At 44.3% G+C, this 25,874-nt stretch overlaps 1 protein-coding gene across 3 annotated transcripts; it reads right to left on the bottom strand.

Annotated features, from left to right (window-relative positions):
• Window positions 1-775: 775 nt before the first annotated feature.
• Window positions 776-25,712, bottom strand: fam49bb (family with sequence similarity 49 member Bb). 3 transcript variants are annotated; one of them, XM_054765197.1, is made up of 12 exons: window positions 25,577-25,712; window positions 21,481-21,576; window positions 12,862-12,942; window positions 12,209-12,330; window positions 11,950-12,055; window positions 7,199-7,338; window positions 4,117-4,194; window positions 3,919-4,035; window positions 3,769-3,848; window positions 3,572-3,698; window positions 3,429-3,499; window positions 777-2,303 (listed from the first exon to the last, which is right to left on the bottom strand). In XM_054765197.1, the coding sequence occupies exons 3-12, from the start codon at window positions 12,932-12,934 to the stop codon at window positions 2,240-2,242; spliced, it is 978 nt and encodes a 325-aa protein (XP_054621172.1). In that variant the 5' UTR covers window positions 12,935-12,942; window positions 21,481-21,576; window positions 25,577-25,712; the 3' UTR covers window positions 777-2,239. The 3 variants fall into 3 exon arrangements, with proteins under 3 accessions (XP_054621175.1, XP_054621173.1, XP_054621172.1); XM_054765200.1 differs by lacking the exons at window positions 21,481-21,576; window positions 25,577-25,712 and adding an exon at window positions 18,743-19,806 and having other exon boundaries at window positions 776-2,303; XM_054765198.1 differs by lacking the exons at window positions 21,481-21,576; window positions 25,577-25,712 and adding an exon at window positions 14,094-18,694 and having other exon boundaries at window positions 776-2,303.
• Between the last annotated feature and the right edge of the window lie 162 nt (window positions 25,713-25,874).

Below are 25,874 nucleotides of genomic sequence, written 5' to 3'. Positions count from 1 at the left end.
GAGCAAGAGTACGCCTTAAAGCGGGGGTGTCCTAACTTTTTCCAGTAAGGGCCACCTTAATATTTTGTAAAGCAATGCTTAGAAGTTAGATTTTGTTCAAGGAAAAACTGCATCTGAGCTTTGAGATACGCCTGAAAAAGCATTTTGTTGGTATCGACTCTTTTTTAAATTTTACAAAAATGTTAACTTTTTTTTTTTAAATATTTCAACTATGCTACTAAAATGACACTTTTCCCGAATATTATGAGTTGAATCTCACAAAATTGTGACGTTTTTCTTTTTAAAATCCAATTTTTTCTATTAATATGCAGTTGGGTTATTTTTCGGTCTCTGCTGTTTTTTGTTGTGGCATTTTCCAGCTATTTTGTAAATTTTCTTCTTGTACTATTGTGACTTTATTCCAGTATTATAGCTTTTTCCCCAGCCTAATTTTCCAAAAATCACAACTTTATTTTGTTTCATTTGTATTTTGTTCCTCATATTACGATTAAAAAATATATCAAATGTGTCCTATTATGAGTTTATTCTCATAAAATTGTGACTTCTCGTTAGAATACCACTTTTTTAGAAGTATTTGGACTATTGGATATTGGATTTGAGTATTCTTGTCAAATTACAACCCTTCCCCCCCCCCCCCCCCCCCCAACTATTTCAACTTTCTTGTAAATGTTCTTCTCTCATTGTGACTTTATTCCCATAGAACGTTCCCCCCCCCCAACCTAATTTTCTGAAAATTACAACTTTTTTTGTTGTTTTTTTGTTTCTCATATGATGACTTTTACAAAAACATTTTTTGTATAATATTTCATTTTTATTTTATGCTATTCTCATACAATTAGGACTTTTTCTTGTTGGATAATAACTTTCTTTCTTGTAATATTTGGCCTTTTCTGGTAAAATGAGTGCTGGGGTTTTCTTGCTAAATTGTATTTTTAGAATGTGCCGCGGGACACACTTGGGACACCCCTGCCTTAAAGAAACGACTCCCTAAATGACGCCATGTTATAGTATTTTTGTCTTGACAATTCTAAAGTGTCAGGTCCCACAATTTTGTATCGGAAGGGAAAATCTAGCTTTGATGCTGTCATTTCGGCGGTTTTGTGTGTCTCTTAGAAGCGCTGTTGTGTACTTGATCCAATTTTTCCATATTCACTGTGACACTTGTCCAACATAATAGATGCCGTATACAGCAAGTAAAGAGTGGGACTGGATGACTGAAACGTTAGCAACACTAGCATAGCTATGTGATGCTAAGGTGCTAACATTACATTTTAACACCAACATCATGCTAGGTTAGCCTATTCGCTGAAGAAAAACCAAAAAGATCAGACTTACCGCGCCCACGTCTGTAGCTGGCTGACAGATAGTCGGCAGAGCGTTATTTTAAGGCGTGTAGCGAAGCCTGGGTAATGCAGTTTTTCGTTCATGGCGTCCTGAAAACCTGGAACTTCAAAACGTGGGGCAAACAAGCGAGGGAGACGATACATGTGGCGCTCAAACAAGCTGCCGGGACACGTTGCTGGACCGTAAAGAAATGTTCCAACAAACTGTCGCGTAGAAAAACAAAAGTTCTCCTTTTAATTCCTGCATCCACTTTTCATTTTGCACACATCACAGTTTTAACAGTCTGCCAAAACATAATAAAACATCTATGAAAAGAGAGGACATAATGCACAACTTACTTAATGAATAGCTATAAAAAATATTTCAAAAAACAGTACTCTTGAGTCTCCTTGCAGCAAAGTACCATTTCAGTGACAGCACACAACAGCGCAGACAAAATCAAACGGCTTGCTTTTTTTTTCTTTTTTTTTTTTAAATAGATGGGGGGGGGAGAAAAAGAATCATTTCTCATGCAGTAGGACGTCATATTAAATAACAAGTCAAACAAAAATAATATATACTTCTCTATATATTTCTCTCTTTTAAATGTTCAAGTCAAAGCACACCCGTCTGTTAAAAAGAGGGAGTGGTTTTAAAAAGGAGCTCCAGTGTTTCCGTCAGCTGCCATCGTTGCATGGCTCTTTTGCGGGGGAAACATCGGAGCTCATCTTTTTGGCACGGAAAAAGACGTTCATGACGGCAGTAGCATTTTGCGTTATTAAAAAGGAAAAAAAAATGAAGAGGGCGGAGCTGTAGCTCTTTTTCTATTAGAAAAAGAACCAAAAGAGAAATGACATTCCGTGGGCCGGTACTGGTCCGGCGAGTGGCGTGTCCCCTCCCTCCCGCTAGCCTGGTGCTACTGCAGCATCAGCTTGATGGTCTTGTTGGTGGATTCGTCATTAAGATGCTTGGTGGTGTACCTGAGAGGGTCCACAACAGGCTTGTAAATAAAACACATCAGTTACGGCGTTCCCTGGTGCCATCGCCTGCCAGATGAGATGCCGTCATTTTTACACGCCGCCGACCTCCCACGCCTCGGGCCCGCTCCGGAGTGTTGACACGCAAATGATCCTGTCAGCTCGAGACGGTCGAAATTTGGGAGAATGTTGGAAAAAAAAATAAGAGGCGGTGGGGGTGTCAGATGTAATTTAAGGAGCATGATCCACTTTAGATGAATTTTACACGGACCACGTCTCATGTTAAAAATGGAGGGCGCGGTCTACTTCCCGGAAGCAGAGCACTGGGAAAAAACTTAATCCACTGGGGGATGAAAAATGGAAGGATGTAAGGTCCACGTTGATATTATACACACTAAAACTGAACCGATGCAGTTAAACATACGATAACGAGCCAGTCAGTTTGCCCTGTACTTTATCAGTGCGAGAAGTTGAGTGCCAAACAAAACACCCATCCACCATGTCGAAATGACGCACAGTTACCACGAGTCAGCAGTGGTGACGGTGGTACGCTTGACACTAGTTTTTGTCCTTCACAGACGACGGCGAGCATCCGGCTAAAATCACAACATCTGGTTGTGCTTCCCTGGGAAAGACGCCGACTCAGCTACCTGCAACAAGTGCTTGAAGGTGATCTTCGTAATGTTATTTAAATAATTAATTAGAACTTTTAGAACTAATCCAATTTGCTGTGGATTTTCTTAAGTATTTACTCAATTTACTTATTCTGTTCAACTTGCATGTCACAGAAATCTGTAAAAATAAAAAGGCATTGTTTTGACAAAAATGGTATATTTTCCTTGTTTTAAGTACCGCTTCAGGCACTGGGTGTGTGTATATACATGTATACGTATACGTGTACACATGTACATGTACATGTGTATGCGTATTAGACATACACGTACACGTATATGTGTACATATTCTGTATATACAGTATATGTGTATGTATGTGTAGATATACATATACACACACATATACATACGATACCCAAGCCTATGCAGTGTACAGTATCGTACAGCCATCCCTCGCAATATCGCAGGTTTTCCAAAGTGACACATTTTGCTCCACACGCTGTGCTGAGGTTACCTGAGAGCGTTGAGGAGGCCGTCCACACTGTTGGGAGGCTGATCTTTCAGCACTTTGATGCAGCCCTTCATCTGTCATGCAAATAATACAAATAAATAAATAAATAGCCTCAGAGCTAGCGGTGGCTTTGCCGCTGCACTCACATCGATCTTTGACGACTTGGCAAAGGCGCCAACGGGGTGAACGTAGTCGTAGAGAATGATGACGCCCACCATCACCCGCAGGCAGAAGGACACCGTCTCCTCGCTGGCGAAACGGCTGCGGTATTCCCTGTCGACACACGGTGGAGAATTTCAAACAAGGCGGATCGAGCTCAAAGCCCCCACCTAATCTTACGTACGGAGTTTCCAGCATGACTTTGCACACGCTCGCCATCGTGCTTAGGCAATCTGTGGTGTTCTCGATAGGCAGGTTCTTGTTCTTCAGCGAAAAGACACTCGGGAAGTTAGCTTTGAATGACGCACGCCTTCCTCCAGCGCTGTGGACTCACCTCAGACACAAATCTGGTGGTGCCGTCGCTCAGCGTCTTCAGCATGGGCGTGGCGTCGGCGTAGAAGAGCGATATTCTGTTGGCCAGCTCGTTGTTGACTTCGTTCTCACCCTCCGCCTGAGTCATTCGAACACAACAAGCTTTTGTGTCTAATTTGAGGATCACATCGTTATTTTTGTCCACGTTTGGACGACTCACCGGTAGATTGTTGATGCGCATGCGACTCAGTGTTCTTCTGTAGTAGCTGAAGTCATTCTGAATGGCCGGAGTTGTCATCTGCAACGATACCGAATACAGTAATCCCTCGTTTATCGTGGTTAATCAGTTCCACACCCGACCGTGGTAAGTGAATTTCCGCAAAGTAGGATTCGTTATTTATAAATGGAATATTTTCATAGCGAGAGCATAAAGAAAACCTGCTTACAACCTTCTAAATCCTGTTTTTAACATTATTAGAGCCCTCCAGACATGAAATAACACCCCTACAGTCACCATCACAACTACTGAAAAAGAAATGTTACAATTCCAATGCAAAATAAACATTTAAGTCATAAAGGAGTTCAATCTAAATGCTGTTCTTGTGTTTGAGCTTTTTCACATTCTGTGCCACTTTAGCATGCACGAACCACCCTGACACGGTCACATTTAGGCCCTTCAATACTTGATGTCATTTACATTCATGTCAATGCAAATACTCAGTCAATATGTACATACTATGTACTGTACATACTGTATGTAATGTGTGTACTACCGAGTGCCTACACTCTTAACGCTAAATGTTTGGAGTTGGCCGAACCCTCGTCGATGGAAGCTAGTTACTAAGTTCACGTATCACCATACCACTACTACAATATCATGCATGTTTGCCAGCTGGAGATCAGTGTTCAAAACCTGGACAAGGCAGATGGTAGCAGATGGTAGCATTCGGCACCCAAATATTTGCACCTGTGCTTGTACTTGTCTAAAAACAAATGATTTGCCTGCTTTCTCCAGGCCAGCACGTATTGCAGTCGTCACTACCGATACAACATCATACATGTTTGCCAGCCGGCTAACTCAGTTGGTAGCACCAAAGGTTACGGTGCAAGGGACTGCGGTTCAAAACCCGGTCAGGGTTGCCTAACATGTGATAGGGAGTTGCTTTCCCAGTTGGCGATCAATGTGGCACAATATAAGTAGGGACACCCCTCAACATTACTTATGGTAAGTATCAACACACGAAGACCCGCCTCCAGGGAAAGATTAAGTGCCTCAGAGATCTGTCCAGCTGGGTGGAGTCAACATAAAAGGAGAGGTAGGCGTATAGGAAATAAAGGGGGCGGCGTGGGCGATGGCGTGGGGGGGCGGGTCGGGGTGGGGGGTGGTGGGAGGGAGGGCGCGGGCGATGGCGTGGGCGTGGGGTGGGCAAGAGTAGGAGTTAGCTGGCTGGCCTTTTATAAGTTCTCTTATTGTACTTAATAAAAAAAAAACTTCAAGTATTACAGTCTTTCCATTTTCTATCTCACACCGATCACCAACTGGGAAAACAACACTTGTTGAGCATACCTGACCGGGATTTGAACCCCAGTCCCCTGCACCATAACCTGAACCTCTACCAACTGAGTTAGCCAGCTGGTGAACATGTGTGATGTTGTATCGGAGGTGATGACATCAATACGTGCTGGACCTGGAGAAACAGACAAAACAAGTACAAGTAGCTGGAAGCCCAATGTCTCCACCTGGCTTTGAACCCCAGTCCCCTGCACCATGACTCTGCAGTGCTACCAACTGAGCCAGGCAGCTGGCAAGCATGTGTGATGTTGTATCGGTGGTGATGACGACCATACGTGCTGGACTTGGCAAAATAGCAAGGAAATCATTTGGCTTTTGCTAGACAAAACAAGTACAAGTAGCTGGATGCCCAATGTTTCCATCTGCCTTGAATGGGTTTGGAACCCCCAACCACTTCACTATGAAACTGCATGCTGCCGGTGGAGTTAGCCAGCTGGCAAGCATGCGTGATATTGTATCGGTGGTGATGATGGCGATACTTGCTGGACCTGGCGAAATACCAGCCACAACAGTAGCCCGTGTAAGGGATTATTGTGACTGCTGTGAAGTAATTCAAACTTGCAATAAAAAGTTGTTGTTACGGCGATCAAGTCTGGTGCTTGTGTGTCTCACTCAACGTTACTGACACCTCGTCACATCTTTGATGGCATTTTCTGAATGCCTGATTTGTATTTGTTCAATTTCAGCAAAATTTGCTTAAATGTGCATATTTTTGGACTAATAAATGGGCGTATTCAACCCCGAAACAGCATGATTTATTTATATATTTTAGAAAAACGATGATAGTGCTCAGCTGCCGTGAAAGCCGTGAAATTTGAATCTCCCTATCATTTTAAAGACAACACAAAGCATCCTCATTGTTTCCCAGGACTGCTATCTATATGTGGTGGTGGAATCTGCATAATTGGCTGTGACGTATTAGCAAAAAGTGAAGAGTGAAAAGTATGAAAAGCAAAACTAATCTATTTAGAACTACAATTGAACTGCCTTCTGTTGTGTTTTTTTAACGTCACAAACAAGCCCGAGCTGCCTGTGAGTGCTTTTAGGTGGGGGGAGAGTACCTAGAGATACTAACTAAAAGTAAGAAGTGATCCCTCCTGCTCCGTCTTCGCGTTATAACGTGTTTATGAGCGAGGGCAAAGTGGCCATCCCCCTCTAGCGAGCGCTCATCTGCAGCTACTTATGCATACATGTTGGAGCGCGTCTCATGCTAATCCCGCTTCAACAGACCTGCAAGTCTGCCTCCACGAGAGACGGGCCGTGCGCCGCAGACGCTTAAATTGGGTCAGAAGCTGGCGATGGGTGGACCTGGCACGCCACCTCGCACCCCCTTACCTTCCCGCCTTTATCTTGCCAGCCGCTAATTGGGATGTCTCGAGGGGTCGTTGGGTGCATTTTTTGATTATTATTTTTTTTGTAACTGAGAGTGAAGGAGGGAACGGCGCCCATGCTTGGGTACCGGTGTTAACACTCCCTACATTTACCCAAATAAACGGCCCTCGTATCACGCAGACTAAAACAGCTCTTTCCATCTCTTTGTCCCCACCAAAAAGAAGAAGAAAAAAACGCTTATTAGCCATTCCACTGACGTGCATCAGCAGCTGAGCACTAAGCAGGATTGCAACTCAATGCTAATCATGTCTCTTTAAAGAAATCCATTTGGGGGACATCAGCATCTTTACCAAGAGGAGTGATTAGCACGGGAGGGAGGGAGGGGGTTCAATCTTACTTTCAGCTCATCAAAACGGAGGGTGAAGTGCAGGATTTCGGCAAACTGCTTGGCGAGCGCCTGCTCCCGCTCCAGGTGCTGCGTGGGGTCGGCGTACGTCTCGCTGGTCAGGGCGCCCAGCAGGCTGCGCAGCGCCGCCTCTGGAGGAGGACAGAAAGGTGGATAAATGATACATATCGTCAGGTTTATTGCTAAGAACGTGTACAACGACTTGGAACGTACATGGAGTTCATCACACTAATTGTGATTCGAGAGCACTGCGGCCATGCGAAGCCGTCAGTCTGGGACAGGCTGTTAGTAGGCCAGCGGTGATGCCCAAACCGCCCAAGGCCTAGTGCCAGTTTTGGGATGGGTGGGAGGGTGGGGGTTCCCCTGCTCAGATGCAGATGAGACACGGGACTAATTATCTCTGTGACATGACGTGTGGGGGTGGCGGTGGACACTCAAACAGGATTATAGTCATTGTTTGGACAGGATGTAAATACGTACAGTATCCTTCGCGTGCCGACAGTCTGATGATAATTCATTACGCGTGCATCAGGAGCACCGGCGTTAGAAACCAAATCTCTCCTTATAGTACCTTTAAATCCTTGGAGGAGGGCTTATTTATGGATGCAGGCGCTGCTTCAAATTCAGTGTGCAGACATAATGACATAACACAGACAAGACGGCGCGAGCGCTGGAGATTGTTTTGTTTTTTTTGTTATACTTTCCGCACTGTACAATTGTTCTCAATTACATACCGCCGTGTCGGCATAACCCAGAAAGAGGCAGACTCAGACAGCCGTCTGCTCCACATAACGCAGCGGGGACAGTGAGTACAGCGTGTGTCGCTGTGTAATGCTAACGTCTGCCAGGGCAAACGCTTCCAAGATTGCTTGAAAAACACGGAGGGGCACCAAACTCATCTCCCATCAGTCACTCACTATTCGGCTCTTCTGCAGCAATCGTACATGATCTTACAAGATAAAGTCTAAATATTCAGAAAAAAAAAATCAGAATTTTACAAGAATAACGTAATATGAGAAAAATAACGGCATTTTAGTAGCTTAAAGAAAGATTCTTTTTTTTTGTGAAGTTGTACTATTATGACAAACAAAACAAAATAAAGTTGTCATTCTTGGCAAATTAGGTTGGGGAAAAAGTTATAATATGGGAACGTTAAAAAAAAAAAAAATTAAAATAAATAAAAAAAACAAGTGGAATGGAATGTGGGAGGAAACCAGAGTACCCGGAGAAAAGCCACACATGCACGGGCAGAACATGCAAAGTCCACACAGAAATGCCCAAGGGAGAATCGAACCCACGTCTTCCTGATCTCCAGACTGTTACTATGTGGCCAACATGCTAACCACTAGACCACCGTGCAGGATAGAGTCATCATGTGGAAAACAAGGTGCAATTTTAGGAGAGTAAACATTTTAGTAGCATAGACTTGAAATACTAAAGAAAAAAATATGGTATTTCCTAAATTGTAATATTGACAAACAAAAAACAAAATAAAGTTGTCATTTTTGGATAATTAGGTTGAGGAAAAGTTACAAAGTCAAAATATGGGATTTAACTCATAATATTACAAGGAAAACATTTAAAAAAGATTATTTTATAGATTATAAGAAGAAAGTTAACATTTTTGGAAAATCTAAAAAAAAAAATACTAATACTACTAATACTATTACTTTTTCACTTAGTTGACATGCAGTTTTTTCTTATATATAAATTAGAACTAGAAGTCTGTGTCTCTCTTAGTGTGAATGTTTGCCAAGTCGTGGCCGCACGATGGTCTAGTGGTTAGCATGTTGCCCACACAGTCACAGCCTGGAGATCATGAAGGTTGGGTTCGATTCCCCCTTGGACATTTCTGTGTGGTTTCCTCCCAAATTCCCCCACGGTGTTAATTGGTGACTCTAAATTGTCCATAGGTATGAATGTGAGTGTGAATGGTTGCTTGTCTATATGTTATATGTTGTGTATATGTATGCTGGCGACCAGTCCAAGGTGTTTCCTGCCTCCCGCCCAAAGTCAGCTGGGATAGGCTCCAGCGTGACCCTAATGAGGAGAAGCGGCAAAGAAGATGGATGGGTTTGCCAAGCCGCTGCACAACTTGAAGTCAAGTGAAAGAGGTGGCGCCGAGTAGATAAGAAGAGTCTTTTATATGCAAAGTCAATGACATAAGCTCCTCTCCGTGATCTCATCTATGCTGTATGCTGAGCCTATTAGCGCAGCGCCACACGTCGCTGCACCAGCTCGCTGTAATGGTCTCTCTCAACCTCATGCATATCGGATCAGGCGGGGACGGGGGGGGCCGGGCCGAGGCCACGGCGGGCCCCGAAGCCTTAAAGTCAAGGCAGCGAAATGGAGCGGCGGCGGCTGCGAGGTGACCTACTTTGTTACGTAACAACCACCGCCAGGCTGTCGCCGCCCCCGCCCCGACTTTACCCTCGGGGTCATAAGAAGATCAAGCAGCCCCTAAGCCCCCCGTCCCCCTTTGCATCCATGCTAATTAAACAACGTATAGCCCCGTCCCTCAGAGGTCAGCGCACAATGCTGAGACATGCACGTCTGTGGCTGCTTACATAAAGCTGCGTGTCTGGGAATCATGGCGGCTCACACGCACAATGTTAACGCCATGCATGCTGCTGTTTACATAAACAGGACCACTCACCTCTCAGCGCAACGCACTACAATAGCTCATGAGGAGGGACGCTCCACATGGGCTGCATTTCCGATACCGATATCAACATAGGCGGCAGCTCGTCCCTCCAACTACTGAGGTGCAATGATGAACATGTTATGCGTCTTTTACCGGAATGAACACCGTTTGTGCAAAATAAGACAAATACTGCAATATGCAACACGCCCCCCCCCCCCGCTTAACCAGCACTTTGTTGGACTTCAGATTCGGTTTGCCTTCATTTCTTGTTTCCTGCTTTGCGCGCTTATTTTGGTTTTCTTTTTCATGCTTAGCTCGTGCAGCGGTGCCCGTTTTCAGGGTACACGCAAAGAGTCAAAGGTCACGCTTTACAGTCACTGCAAATCTCAAACTGATGCGATTTCGTTCTCTGGATTATTATGGGACATCCCTCATAATGAGTGTACATGTATGCGTTTAGTCTGAAGGGTGGCGATGTCCTCTTTGTCCAGATAACACAGACGTGTCCAAACTTGATCCAGCGAGGGCCACATAGTGACAAAGGAAAGGATGCAAGGGCCGCTTTGACATTTTCTTCTTTATATTTCAAGAAAAAACTGCACCTCAGCTTTGGGTTCCTAATGAAAAAGCATCATTAGCGTCAACTTTTCAAAGTTTTCAAATATTTCAACATTTACATTGTCCTTGCAATGTTACAACTTCAATATTTGGATTTCATTCTCATAATATTATTTGTTTCCAACCCAATTTTCCAAAATGTCATTCTTTGTTTTGTCTTTCATATTCTGACTTTGCAAAACAACATCTATTTTCTTTAATATTTTTAATTTATGCTTCTAAAAATGACATGTTTTTCCCCTCAGAATATTAAGACTTTATTCTCGTTAAAAAAAAAAAAAATCCTGTAAGATGACAACTTTTTTCTTATAATACACTAGGTCCCCAACTTACGAACATCCGACTTGCGAGCATTCGGAGATACGAACACAAGCTCACTGGTCTATATTTTCATGTATTTTGCCGTGTAGTAACTCCATATTTATACTGCTACATGCTTGACCAGTAGAGGGCACTGTGACACTGCTAATGGGACCAACAGGTAGAGGAAGACGGTGGGGAGAGAGTGTAAAGGAGAAATGCAAAGCTAAATTGTAGCTCTACAATGCAACCCGGCACAGCGTGTGATTAAAGTTTATGAAGAGTTAATAGGCCTGCTTAATTCTACACCACCCACAGAACACTACCTCTTTTAGAAGAGCCTAACGATGACGACCATCTGTCCTTTTTTCAATAACTCCACCACCACTACCACAACGACATATGCTCGACAACTCCTCTTCAAAGGTAAATAACATTTATCATTACGTATTATGTCATTTTTATAATTATTGTTTTTTTCACTAATTATCCTGGTTTAATATTACTACTGCATCCAAACTCATATTTCAATACATACAAATATACTGTATACGTATACACGTACATGTAGTACCTATATCATTGGTAAATTACCTTTTCACCAACTTGCGAACAAATAGACTTGTGAACGGTCGTCTGGAACCAATTGTGTTTGTTTGTAAGTTGGGGACCTAGTGTATTCTGACTTTAGTCTCAAATGATATTTTTTCCAAATTAGTTTTGTCTCACATTATAAAATACATTTTTTTCCTTAATATTTTAACTTTATGCTTCTAAAAATTACATGATATTTCCTCAGAATATTAAGACGGTTCTCCTGAAAATATAAAAAATCCCATAAAATGACAACTTTGTTCTCATATTAGAATTTTGTCCCCAACCTAAGCTTTAAAAAAATAACGTCTTTCTTCTTTAATATTTTTTTCATCATAATATTAGGACTTTATTCTCGTAAAATTTTTATTCCTATAAGATGACAGTTTTTTTCCTTGTAATATTTGAACTTTATTCTTGTAAAATTACTGCTGTTTTTTTTTCAATTTGTTGCTGTTATTTAATGTTTAAATTGTATTTTTAGAATTTGCAGGGGGCCAATAAAAAAACAGCCACAGGCTGCACTTTGGACACCCCTGAGATCACAATGATAATGATGATGATGATGATGTCAGTGGGGACCCACCTAATCGCTGGGAGAACTCGTAGAACTTCTTCAGTCGCCCCACTAGGGGGACCACCGCCGTCCACGCTTGCTCCTGCAGCGCCTCATCATTTGGGTTCTGGATGGCCTAAATCATTTTATTAAAAAAAAAAAAAACACACAAAAAAATGTTTTTCCTCTACCTGCTTGTGACACACGGACGCCCCACTGAAGGTGGCCTCCCAAGAAGCAACTGAACGGACAAATAAGTGGGTGAGGATGAAGGGGCGCAAACTTGTACCTCTCTGATCTCCTGCCCGGCTCCTTTGTAGGCTTGCAGCTCGTCCAGAATGGCCTTGGCATCCTTCAGCACCACGTCCACCTCCTCCCACACCTCTCGCTCGGCATCTGTGGGCTGTGCGTCTGAAATGAGGCGACAGGGGCAAACTGGGTCACATTACTGTACAAAACAGCGCCTTTGGAATGTGCAGGTGTACCTAATGAAGTGTCCAGTGAGTATTCAGTGCTTTTTGCCGTTTATTTTTCTGGACCCCCCCGCCAAACCAAAGTGAGTGAATCCATGGACCACCATGATATGTTTTTTTTCCAACCAACCAATTTTGAAGCAGTCTCTAGGAAGGTATGACTGAATCTGTGGGCTTGCCAAGTGTGAAAATTCCACAGTTGTGGGATCAAGCCGTGTCGCGGAGGGCCTCAAGCTACAAAGCTGCTGAACTCCACTGTGTTATATTTGAGGATGAGGACCGAGGGGGGGCTGCACTGTGATTGATATTCTGCACGCACTACAACGGTGTGCAACTGGCAGGTTGATAGAAAGCGCCTCTAGGAAGAACGCAGCGAAAGAGATAAGTGCAGGCCGGGCTTTCTAATGCGATGCTAACACATGCACGTGATCAATAGCAGGCGGAGGGCGGGGCATTAACTTGCACTCACTTTCAAAATCCAGGAAAAAATTGGGCTCCTGTTCCAGATCTGTGCAGGTCAAAACCTTCAGAAGGTTCCCCATGTTGATACCTGTGGAAAGAAAGGCAGCGAGGGAGATCAATAACTGACTCCAGAGCAGCAGAGTGCACCAACAACGGCGCCCACACGCTGCATCCAGGGAGTCTCACTCGGCAACGTTCTGCTCCGCTGCCCTGGTGCCCCAATGAACCCCCCCCAAAAAAATATACACTTCCTGCACATGGTCAAGCCAAAAAAAAAGAAAATCCCAAAATAAACTGAGGTAGGAGTTTTACCCGGCAACTGAAAGGCTTCAATGAAACGTCTACATACAAATCTGATCATTAAATTGACAGAGATGTGAGTTAAACATTTATGTCTTATATATTCACACACACACACAGCCGTTAGCTTCTTTTTACACTTGCATGACAGTGACAATGTGAAATGCACAGCGCAGAATGACTTGAGCAAGAAGCTTAATTCGGGTGACATTTAGGTTCCGCATGCGAGTGATGGCGAGAGATTTGGCGGTGCGGCTCAGCAGCCAAAACACACGCGTGCGCGCACGCACAAACACCTCAGCTGTGTGTCGTGCAATGAGAAGTGACAGCCGTACAAGGCTTCTGTGCACCGTCCTCCATGTGACTCCTAGAAAGCAGACATGACGACTTCAGAGATTGCCAGGCAGAAAGCTGCGGCCGACTGCATCACCGGAGACAACATTTTACACCTTTTATGGGATGTGGACGAGTCGGGCTATGAGGGGGACGATGATGTCTTTCTGGGATGAGTGACAGCCAAAGTGCACACTCAGCAGTCAGGCAGCAGTGGTTCGCTGGGGCAGCTTTCATAAAGTCCATGAGGTGTGACTAAAAAAGACAAATCACCTTCACATTATGCCTCTGAACTCCGCCTGGCAGCAAGCGGGCCCTGTACTCCAGGATATGACATGACCTAAGAGATTGGTGCCACTGTTCACTTTTTTCAAACCATCCCATCGTCACCAAGCTGAAGACAGAGACCACCTGCAACGTCCCACCTGCCCCCGCGCAGCCTCGTCTTTTTTAGCCTACACTAATGTGACCTGAATGTCTGCCCGCGCCAACGCTGGCACCTCGCTGGCTGGCTGCGAGCGGCACCTGACGCGCCCACGCAAGGGCACCGAGAGCGGACAGTCGGAGTCCACTGCCAATCACTGCCAGTCCTCTAGCGCCACCTACCTAGGGGCTGAGTCGGCTGCGGCTGGCAGAGGCAACGGGGCAGCGGGCGCTGGTGGCCTTGTGGGCACGGTGCCACTCCCCTGCGCTGACGGAAAGGAGGTCATAATACGGACAGGGATTTGTGTGGCCCACTTTTGAAGTCCACCAGAGAATCTCGGAGAGAAAAACCAGCATTCATTTGTGTTATTTCAGAGAAATGTGTTAATACTAGACTGCTGATGAATTGAAAACATGTTTTTAGAGGAACACAGCGGGGCTCAAGCAGCCCTAGTACCAAGCCTGCACGACCTGGGCACCACCGAGAGGCCGACAGCCTCCTTGTTGTTGTTTTGAACCCCCCACCGAGCAATCGCGTGCTCTCAGTGACGGAGGCGGGAGTGGGGGTGACTGCTTCTAAGGCCGGGTGGGGGGGGCAGAATCTGACAGGCAGGAGCCCGCGCAGCGCTCCCATTGGCTGAGGCCGATCTACCCGACTGCTCACTGTATCCATGGAGCCCAAAACACTTTTTTTTTTGGTGCCATTGAAAACATTGCGGCAGCCAATGAGAGGGCGGCATGAGCCCAGGGAGCAGCGAGTACAGTAGTAGTAGGACTTGAAAGCACATGAATATGTTAATACAGATGAGGTAATGCGCCAAAAACAGCAGATTAGTCGGGGAGGGGAATAGCAGGGCACTGCTGTTTTAATTTGATTACGTTTTTATTAGCAGCCTAGCAAAAGATATATAAATAGTGATCTGAATTAAATCATATACTGTACATTTAGCTGGCATGACATGATGCCAAAATACTGCAAAGGTTATTTTGAAGCAAGGGCCACGCCCATGCAGCATCCTGACCCCTACATGGCACCGCCTTGCACTCTGCATCCCGGTCGTAAACACACCCACAGGCAGGGCGCCTCTGAAATGGAGCACTGCGACAAAGCGCTCGGTGGGCGAGTGCTGACATTCCACTACTCAGCTGCAGCGTGAGGATCCACGTGCCCCCGCCGCTTCACCGCGCAAGAAAAACAACCGCCCCTCCCCGGCCCGGAGCATCACGTGGGTCCCGCCGTGGAGAGGCTGAGCGCTCTTGCCTGGGGTGTGGAGAGAATGCATGCATGCATGCAAGCATGGCATTGCATGCATGTTCACAGCAACAGGAAAATGCACGGCTTGTAATAATTTGAAAATGAAAAGATAGCGGCGGAGGTGCAACGGCATGTGTGCGTGATTGCAGTGGGAGGGATTGCGGAGCGTCACACTGCGGCACAGGCAGCTTTAAACTTGACCCAGATTCCCCGGGTGACACGCCACATCGCATTAGCCCACTCAGCCAGACCTGGACCCGCTGGAGCTCGCTGACAGAGCCCCGACCCGACAGGCAGGAAACGGGGGAGCACTACCCATTGGGGCTGGCATGCTCCCCCACCCAACCCCCAATGTCTCATGCCAATCTCAGTCAGCTGACCAAAATGGCTCGGGGGGTGAACTCAATTACCTCGTGGGCCACGCCTTTCTGTATGGCTGCACCCACGTAAACATCCACTAATTCCCCCTCCCCCGCCCAAATCAAAACAATACCACAAGGGGACCGAATCACTACAAGCGACATCAGCTGTCTCGCCTCGCCATGGCAACCACATGGCCATGCTAAACATTCCGGCACCGGGAGACGCGAGCACTTGGACCAACGTGGCAGAGCGGATGAAAGCAGGGGAGGTGGGGGGGTGGATGGTGTGCTTCATCCTTAGCTAAGCCCCTCTTTTTGGTTGACACCTGCCAAAAGTTGGAAACCATGGCAACAGGCACACACAGTCAGCATCAAGCGGCAGTCTTCATTGATTCACAAACAAAACGATGAGAACTGGAGTTTCATCTTCTTAACTGTCAAAGTTACACAACTAATGTAATGTTTCACGTAGCGCATTCAGCACCGTGCAGTAAGCAAGCGCTCCGCCCTCGTCCTCATCACGTCCTTGACGGTCCTCTAACTCCTCCTTAAGGATGTTGGGGAATCATTAAGGAGGGCATATTGACTCACTGTCTGGGATCCAAGCAGCAGATCCCTGAGGGCTGCGGCCTGCAAGACATTTACACACAGACCCTCCATCCATCCATCATTCTTCTGGGAGAGGAAAAATAAAAACATCTCTTATTACTTGACTAACCTTCCAGATGCAACTCCAGAGCCACAACCTTAAATTGCAGTGAACACAAAGTATAAGACAGCTTCTGCAAGCTTGCTGTCTTCTCATCAATTCAAATATTTCTAAGAGAAGAAATGCAATGCAGCATCACTACAAGATGTTTTTTTCATGCCTAGTAACTAACTGAATTTTGGGTGGGGCACAGTGGAGGTTTTGTGGGGGGGGGACAGATAGGAAGTGTGCCAGTATTTTTGTATAATGAGACTGGACTGCCATCTGGAGGATGGAGAGAGCTATGCACGAAAGCCACTCCCAAATCTTCTTACATAGAACAGGGGTGTTCCAAGTTTTTCCACCAATGGCCACATACTGAAAAATCAAAAGGATGATCCTTTTAAATTTGCAGCTCTGCTAGTAAGTCATACATAAAACAGCCTGCAACTTAGCTTTATATTACAGGTGACAAAGCGTATTATTACCTCTCCCCAGCTCCTCCTGGCAGACCCCGAGGCGCTCCCAAGACAGCTGAGGGACATGGTCTCTCCAGCATGTCCTGGGTCTTCCCTAGGGCCTCCTCCCGGATGTGCCCTGAACACCTCCCCAGGGAGGCGCCTGGGAGGCATCCTGACCAGACGGCCGAGCTACCGGAGGAGCAGCGGTTCTACTCTGAGTCTCTCCCGGATGACAGTGCTTCTCACCTTATTTCTCAGGGAGAGCCCAGCCACCCTACGGCGAAAACTAATTTCAGTCGCTTGTACCCACGATCTTCTCCTTTCGGTTACTACCCAAAGCTCATGGCTATAGGTGAGGGTAGAGACGTAGCACGAGGCACGCGCTCTCCCATATATTTATTAAAAAAGCAATTTTGCCCTGTAATCACAAGACTTGCTCAACCACACTGGAGTGTCGTGACCATCACCTGTGTGCCGCAAATGGCCCCCTTGGCCGGACTCTGGACACCCCTGATCTAGAATGACTCCTCCATCCAACATGTGGTCTGCACTGATTCAAATGTCACTTTTTTTATTTTTTTAAATGTCACTTTTTTTATTTAAGTTTACTCTTCTTTACAGCCCACAACTCAAATGTGTGCTATTGGTGGCAAAGAGTATTATCATTATTAGTCTTATTATTAAACTAAGTCCCCAACTTACGAACACAATTGGTTCCAGACGACCGTTCTTAAGTCGAATCATTCTTAAGTAGGGGAAAAGGTAATATCACCAATGATATAGGTACTACATGTACGTGTATACATATACAGTATATGCGTATGTATGGAAATATGAGTTTGGATGCAGTAGTAATATTAAACGAGGATAATTAATGAAAAAAACAATAATAAAAATGATATAATAATACGTAATGATAAATGTTATTTACCTTTGAAGAGGAGTGGTCAAGCACACGTCGGTGGTGGAGGAGGAGGAGGCGGAGATATTGAAAAAAGGACAAATCGTCGTCGTTAGACTCTTCCAAAAGAGGTAGTGTTCCGTGGGTGGTGTAGAATTAAGCAGGCCTATTAACTCTTCATAAACTTTAATCGCAAGCTGTGTCGGGTTGCATGTACAGCTACAATTTAGCTTTTCTTCAGTCTCCTCCCACTGGTCTTAATCGCCTGTTGGTCCCATTAGCAGTGTCACAGTGCCCTCTACTGGTCAAGCATGTGAAATATGGACTTAAATATAAATAATTATGGGCTTATAAGGCAAAACACATGAAAAAATAGACCAGTCGGCTTGTGTTCGTATCTACGAGTGTTCGCACGTCGGATGTTCGTTAGTAGGGGACTTAGTGTATTATCATCATCATCATCAAGATTTCAACTCATGTTTCATTTTCTCTCGTTTTGTTGTTTAATTGTAATTTTTAAATGTTAAATGCACCGCGGGTCACTCCAGCCTGAGATGATACTGTAGTGTTGGCCGAACACAAAATGACAAATGAACAAAGCACAAAGTACCTTCTGATTTCTGGGTTGAGAAGCGGCATCAGTCTTTGATGCGAGTACACCATCTAGTGTTCACGTTCAGGCTGCAAAAGAGTGATACCTCAACGTGACCAGCACAGCACGTCATGTTTGTCTGAGTTAGGGGGGAAAAAACTGCAAGCTGGCATGCAGGGAGATGCAAAGTGTACCCCTTCCAGCAGCAGCATTAATAATTCATAAGCAAGGAGAAGCTTTTATCTGACATAACAAGCTATGTGCGTATTCTTCCCACTCAGACATGGCCTCAAATTACACAGTCAGAGGGAGGGGTGCTCTAAATATGCTGAGTCAAGAGTGTGAAGTGAGACAACAAACAAGAAGCCGGATGCTTATTAGGACTCATGTCCTGCAAAATAAAAAAGGAACTCTGAGAAATTATCTTACATCTGGAAAAAAAAGCAAATAAACCTCCACAGTGAAAATACTGTCATCCTTTACACAGGAATGACACCACCAGGCGAGGCCACTGGGGGGCAGCATTGACCCAGCCATGGTGCCGCCTTGCAGCGGCGCTAAGAAAAGCCTCACCTCGGGCTACTGTGACAAACCTCGCCTGGGTTTAGCGAGGCTAATCCCGCCTGTAAAGGACTCTTGTTTGTTTGCGGCATCAGCCTGCCCGGTTCTCGACTCTCCCTCCGTAATGCAACACGTCCGCCGAGCCCCCTCGCCCTGCCTGCACCACCACGGGCTTGTGTGCGAAAGCCGTAGCACGCCACTGAGCCTCTTGCAGTGGGGCCTGACACAATGGCGTAGTGGTCCTCTGTATGAAGCACCTGAGGCTTAGCTGTCAGAACGGCACAGCATTCTCACATCCGGGCAGAGCCAATGAAAGGCTGGCAGTGCGTCATGGCAACAGTCACCAAGGAGACAGACACAGGGAGATGATGACAGGTCAGGCAGACATACTCTATTTAGCATTATTCAACTCCTGACTTTTAGACACAGCATAATTACGTCTAAATGGTTGTAGAACAAACCAACAAAAGATGTTTTTCAGCACAGGGACTTCCTGTCATGGCTGCCAGTGTGTCACATGATCAAAGGCTGAGCATCAACACTCCACTCTGAAGAAGAGGAAGTCTGAGGCACCTTCATTGCCTCTCTTTTAAGCACTTGTTTTTGTACGCTGCTGTCTCGGTTAACGTGAAGCCAAACAAAGCATCCATGCATTGGTGACAGTCTGAAGAATGGATAGTGGTTCTTTAAAAGCGTGGGACAATATAGACACATTGCAGCCATCCTTTAATCAACTTTATTATTATGTTTTGTTTGTGTGGTTTATTTGTTCATAGAACACACTCGGAACGATGAACAACTCAGTCTCTGTCTTCACTGTGCACCTTGCATCAATGAGGCACACAAGCGTATTTCTGAGCGTTGTGTCCTTTTTTTTTTTTTTTTATAAATTACAGCTGCAAAATAACCCACTATGATGCCGAAGAAAGTGGCAAGTGGCAGAATTTTGATAAAGAAAGTGAGAAACAAAGCAAAGTAAAGTAAGGAGCTAGCGTCTGTCCCTAGTTTAACACAGGTTGCAGGGGTAATGGTAATTGTACTCAACAAAAATATAAACGCAACACTGTTGTTTTTGCTCCCCTTTTTCATGAGCTGAGCTCAAAGATGTAAAACTTTTTCTATGAACACAAAAGGCCTAGCGCTCTCACATATTGTTCACAAATCTGTCTAAATCTGTGTTAGTGAGCTTTCATCATTCATGATTCTAATCTAGCCGCCTCACAGGTGTGGCATATCAAGAAGCTGATGACACAGCATGAATATTTCATACGTGTGACTTAAGTTGGCCACAATAAAAGGCCACTCCAAAATGTGAAGTTTAACTGTATTGGGGGGTGGTCTGGAAGGGGTCTGAAAACCAGTAAGTATCTGGTGTGACCACCACTTGCCTCAAATACCGTATACCCCGATCCAGAGCATCCCAAACATGCTTGCTATCTTCAAAATGCCGTCAATAGAACACACCTGTGTTTGTTGTCCATGCCATGACCGCACTGCCACTCCAGCCACAATACATTTTGCTACATATTGATAGCACTCTGAATGCACAGAGACACTGTGACGAGAGCCTGAGGCCTATTGTTGTCATTCATCCACAAGCAGCACCTCATGTTGCAGCATGATAATGCACGGAATCTGTACTCAATTCCTTGAAACTGAAAACATCCCATTGCTTGCATGGCCATCATACTCTGTCGACATGTCACCCATTGAGTATGTTTGGCGTACACGGTATTCGAGACAAATGGTGGTCATAGCAGATACTGACTGGTTTTCGGACCGCTCCGGACCATCCCCACTACAGTTAAACTGCATATTTTGGAGTGGCCTTTTTTTGTGGCCCATTGAAGGCAGACTTGTGCAATAATAATGGTGTCGCATCAGCATCTTGATATGCCACACCTATGACATGGATAGATTCTGAATCATGAATGATGAATGCTTACCAACACAGATTTGTGTACGATATTTGAGACAGAGTACATAGAAAAGGTTTTAGGGCTTTGAGTTCAGCTCATGTAAAATTACAGCAAAAACAAAAGTGTTGCGTTTATATTTTTGTTGAGTGTAGATTAATGATACAGATGAATGATTCCACTGTACAACTTTGGGTTCCCGAGCACAGTGCTTGGTGCTAGGGAACACCCGGGTGCCAAAAAGCAGTAGCATTCTCAACTTTGTGTGTGCGTGAGGAAGCAAGGATCAGTATTTGGGCTGATCGCAGCATATTTGGAAGGATTGCACCGACTGAAATAAAGCTGATTAAAAATCTTACAATTACCGTGCTCGGCTGAGTTTCCTCCCCAGCTCCGGCTTCAAACGGAGGTACAGTGTTTGGATGTCATGGTAACAGTCTGCTAAGTCATAGCATAAATGCTCCTATTAACGTCTCCATTCAAATAATACGCCTGGTGCGTGGTCTAACAGCAGGGGTCTCTTACTCGCGCCGGGTCAAAAAAACACTGGCATTAACAGCTGTGGCTCTAGGCAGGGGACCTCGTTTATCTACCTCTGTACGCTCTTTAAATGTTGCTCCTCAGAAATTGAAGCATGTTATACTTGCCTTACTACTGTTTACAATGCACTCATCAGTTCTATTAATGCTAGCTGGGCAATTTTTGCTCCCTACCGCTATTACAACATTGTTTCCGTTTCTGCTGTGTTGTACAATATTAGTCATGATTAAGGTTTTAAAAAATGGAATGGCTGTATAGGTTATACATTCCAAACAGAGGTGTAAGAAAGGTCACCTGCTAGCAGCGCTGATGTAGATCAGTGGGTCAGGTGCAGGGAGGCCCGGCCTGGCAGGTGGCCTCTGGTCTCAATCCTCCAGCAGAGGTCGGCCTCTGAAAGACAGGCCAGTAGCATCACATAGAATCATCAACATGGGGTTGCACATACAGTAGCATGCTAAGTGCGTGTTATTCATGTAGAGGAACAAACACTCACCCCCACACACACAGAGAAAAACACTTCCCATTGTGTAACACCACTTCCTCTGATTCACTTCCGATTTCTACAAGGTTCCACGCTGCCTGCCACCAATGAGGTCTCAAGACCACCATTCACACTCGTTTTCTTCCACGAACACCATCAAACAACAGCGGATATGCTGTTAATTGAATTTTTTGCCCCCCACCCCGTGCAAAATAGACAACAAGCATGAAGCATTGCAGGGGATTCATCGGAGGCCGAGGACATCATGGGAGACAAGATAAGCATCAGAAGGCATGACGTGAGGTGTTGGGAGGAAGCATCTCAACATCATTTCTACAGCATAACAAAGAGGCCTGCGACTGATCCTTAAAGAATGTTGACATTTTCATGCAAAAAGGACATAAAATAATAAAGAAATCAAGTTTCAACTTTGCTGAGTTGATGAAAAACACTCTTCCATACAGGCCATCCTATCGGGTAGGAGGGGTTGTGGTAGAGGGGGTCGGGTCTCATTCAGACGTTTCAGTGACTCAAGTGCTTCTTGTCATCACCTCAGCTGTGTGGTGAGCAGCTCTTCATGGACAAGAAGGGACACGCAGGACACGGGAGCTTGCCACACACGAGAAGACGAACCAAGCGAGCAGCCATGGTGGTCATTGTTAACAGTGACACCATCTCGTCCTGTTGTATGACAGTGACTAACCCCCCCATTTGGTCCCGCGAGTCCAGTCCTGGTCAGATTTCCGTGACGAGGAACGTAGTTCTGCTTAGTTCATGGGTCATTTAAACAAAGAGTTTGGCTTCTCCAAACAATATGCGTTCAAAAGAGTAATTCATTTGCATCATAATAATGCCTCCTCAAAAAAAGACCTCAGCATCTTCATCACATACACAAGAATGGAGAAGCGACAGTACGCAGGGACACGGTGGGAGACAAATATAACGCAGAGCGATTTGTGACGTCTGATTTTTCATGATAATGATGCATAATGTATTACTCTTTTGAACGCACACTGAAGCCAAACTCTGAAACAGTCCACTGCTGATGGGGATGTCATACAGCTTCGTGTCAAAAAATCCAAACTATCCCTTTAATGCGGAAGTACAATTTGCCACATTTAAGTATGCTTGGAAATCCCAGAAAATTCACTCAAAAAATGCGAATTCAAGCTAAATGACGTGGGGTCTTTGAACGCAACTCCTCATTGCTCATAATAACACAGTTAAAGTCTGATTCAAATATTCCTCTTAATTTGATTTAATCTGATTTGACATACAAATATATATCATCCAGCCCTGTCGTTTCTTTCTTTCAATAAAACACGGTACAAATGAGCATATTTCACACATAGGGTGACATGGTGATTAATCATGATTCATTCATTTGAAAACTGTTATTAATCAGATTAAAAACTAATCATTTGACAGCCCTAATAAATACGGTCTTATGCAAATAAAGTTGTGATGTTATGGGGGAAAAAATTATGCATATAATGTGATGGCAAGAATAAAGCCTTATATTTTTGCAAAAAGTTACATTCTATTATTTCAAGAAAATAAGTTTTAGTTTTATGCATATAAAATCCTATTACGACAACAAAAGTGTTCTTTTTTGGCAAATGAAGTCACAATATTATTAGAAAAAATGACAACAATACCATACAGTCCTACAAAGCCTTATATATATTTTTTGCAACTATTTTATGCATAATTAATGACTATTATTACAGATTAATATTACATTATAGAAATACAGATGTGATATTATGAGAAAATATATTTTATGCAAATAATGTGATCATATTAAAATAGAAAGATGTAATATTACCAGCATAAAGTCTTGCAAAAACAGTTGGACTATTACGAGAGAAAAAAAAAAAAGTCATATTTACAGTACAGAATAATTACATTTTTACAAAAATGAAGTCGCAATAAAACATTTTATTTTTACAGAAATAAAGTACACTTGTGTTGAAATGAAGATTTTGTCAGGTTACACTTTAGTACCAATAAAATAGTCAATGTTTTCATCATCAGCGTGAGCATTTTGACAATCCCCTGCGTCTTTATCGGCATATATCATCACCATTTTCATATTGTATCACCACTTTTTCTTTGGAGTGTGTCCCAAACACTCCTTTGCTGTAGTAGTCACAGAGTAGGACAAACAGTGCTTGTGCGCTGCAACCGCAACCGCCCACCACCTGAGCATTCATAGCAGGAATATTTTAGCGTAATCCGACCAGGGGCTCTGTGACACTGGGTGTGTTCACAAGCTGAACAGCCACTTTCTGAGACGCCTCTCTTAGCATCTTTGAGACACTCACTGCCCAGGAGACAACTGTCTAAACATTTCTAGTGGCATGACTACTTGCTACTCCTGGTTGCGAGAAAGCGTTTGACTGCACGAGGATGACACCCGAGCAGCCCGGGAAGTACTTTAGAAGGAGCATGGAAAATAATGAATAATTCACACGAGCTACCATGATACTGCAGGAAAACCCACGTGCAAGATGCTCTCACTGGCCGCAACATTAGGTACGCCTGCACAAAAGCCAGGTTAATAACAACACACAACATCTAAGAATAAAAGACGGCAAGCATCTGCAATCTCTACCCAGAACTGCAAGCTTCATCAACTTTAAATGGAAAAAAATCTGCTTCTGTATTAATATTTCAGCGTTTCTTCCTACTTGGCTAATTATTGATAGCGTAGCAAGAGCCGTGCTCATTTACACAAGCCTGCATTTGAAAAACTGTTGCATCACAGCTTGCCCAACACGCTAATGGGACTTTGTGAACGTTTTCACTTCCACTTTCAGGAGTTGGCTGAGGGCGGAAATGCAGTTGAGTTTTGTAGACTGCTGCTGCTGCAGCACAAAGCCAAGATGGCTCAAATGCATTCTGCAGAAGGCAGAAGATGCATGGGCCACATCAAGTCAAAATCATAAAACATACTGACATATATCGAGGACGGTTACATAATGTTCAGGCACCTGACATACCACTTTGGGGGACACATTTGAACATATTCTGCAATGTACTTTCACTGAAATGCATTAAATCCGAAACGCTTTGCAAGTACCACGATGACGGTGGCATTACGTAAATGGCAAGCAAATGGAGCACGCGTGCCGCAGGTTTGATGGATTATTTTGCACTCTACTCATTTCTATTATGAATGGCGGCGGTCATGAAATGTAGCTGGTGAGGAGAAACTGCATTACAGTCGGCTACAATGTGCCAATGTTATTCTAATATGCAGGTGCATCTCAATTAATTAAAAGTTGAGCATTAAAGAAATACATTTTTTAAAAATCATTTTCTGAGCTCGCGTACCATTACTGTTTATTATTCTAAACAGTATAAACTTTATTGAAACGTCAAAATACTCCATCCCAGCTATAAGCAAATATATTTTTCGACTTATTAGGACACAAGCAAACAGATCAAAACAACCCTCAAGCACATCAATCAACATGATTATGTCATATTATCCAAACTGTCACAGTGCACATATGCTGTAAACTAGACCAAGCCATACAGTTTGTTCCATAGTGTACAATTCACATGATTAGGTATTGCATTTGTGCAGGCATCTGACTGTTCTGATAAAATGGGGGGAATCTAAACGGGAGCAAAAACGGGGCAATGTGTCGTTAAAAAACAACCTTACGGGTAATCTGAAGTTAATAGGACATTTAAAGCTTTAATGAAGGAATAATTAAAATTTTGCATCACTCTCAGCAAGTTGACGATGGGATGTGGCCGGAAAAACGCTCGTGATTCATCGTTTATTTGACCCGCGGCCATACAATTGAAAGCGTTGAATGAATGGCAACTGGTGTGTGGCTAAGCAACAACTTTATCTCCTTTTATTGTGATTAGGATTGAAGTTGTTTGTCTTACCTCGTCGCTGGTGGAGGGACACGGCTGGACGACACGCTTTTAAAGGAAGGCAGCGGCGGTCAAAGCTCCAAGCACAAGAAGAAAAGCCATTGGCCGTTTCCGGGTTTGTGAGTATGCGTCATCGGCGTCAAGCCCACAAGGGGGGCTCGTTTTGTTCAACTTGACGCAGAGGACGTACACTTGTATCATTACTCAACATAACCCCGCCCCCCTGTCTAGATTGTGATGAACTAAATACACTTCCTCTTTGACTGTCATTGCTTCCGTATATTAGCCTACTGTTAACTAGTGGATTAAT

The sequence above is a fragment of the Dunckerocampus dactyliophorus genome, chromosome 21 (assembly GCF_027744805.1).
Source record: "Dunckerocampus dactyliophorus isolate RoL2022-P2 chromosome 21, RoL_Ddac_1.1, whole genome shotgun sequence".
NCBI lineage: Eukaryota > Metazoa > Chordata > Actinopteri > Syngnathiformes > Syngnathidae > Dunckerocampus > Dunckerocampus dactyliophorus.
This window is presented reverse-complemented; position numbering and strand designations above follow the sequence as displayed.

Excerpts from the sequence above, each read along its gene's own strand:
- fam49bb (XM_054765197.1), bottom strand. The coding sequence starts at position 12,934 with ATGGGGAACCTTCTGAAGGTTTTGACCTGCACAGATCTGGAACAGGAG. Across the intron at positions 12,056-12,208 it reads CCGGGCAGGAGATCAGAGAG|GCCATCCAGAACCCAAATGA; the intron begins GTACAAGTTTGC and ends AAAATGATTTAG. Across the intron at positions 3,699-3,768 it reads AAAGTCATGCTGGAAACTCC|GGAATACCGCAGCCGTTTCG; the intron begins GTACGTAAGATT and ends GTGTGTCGACAG.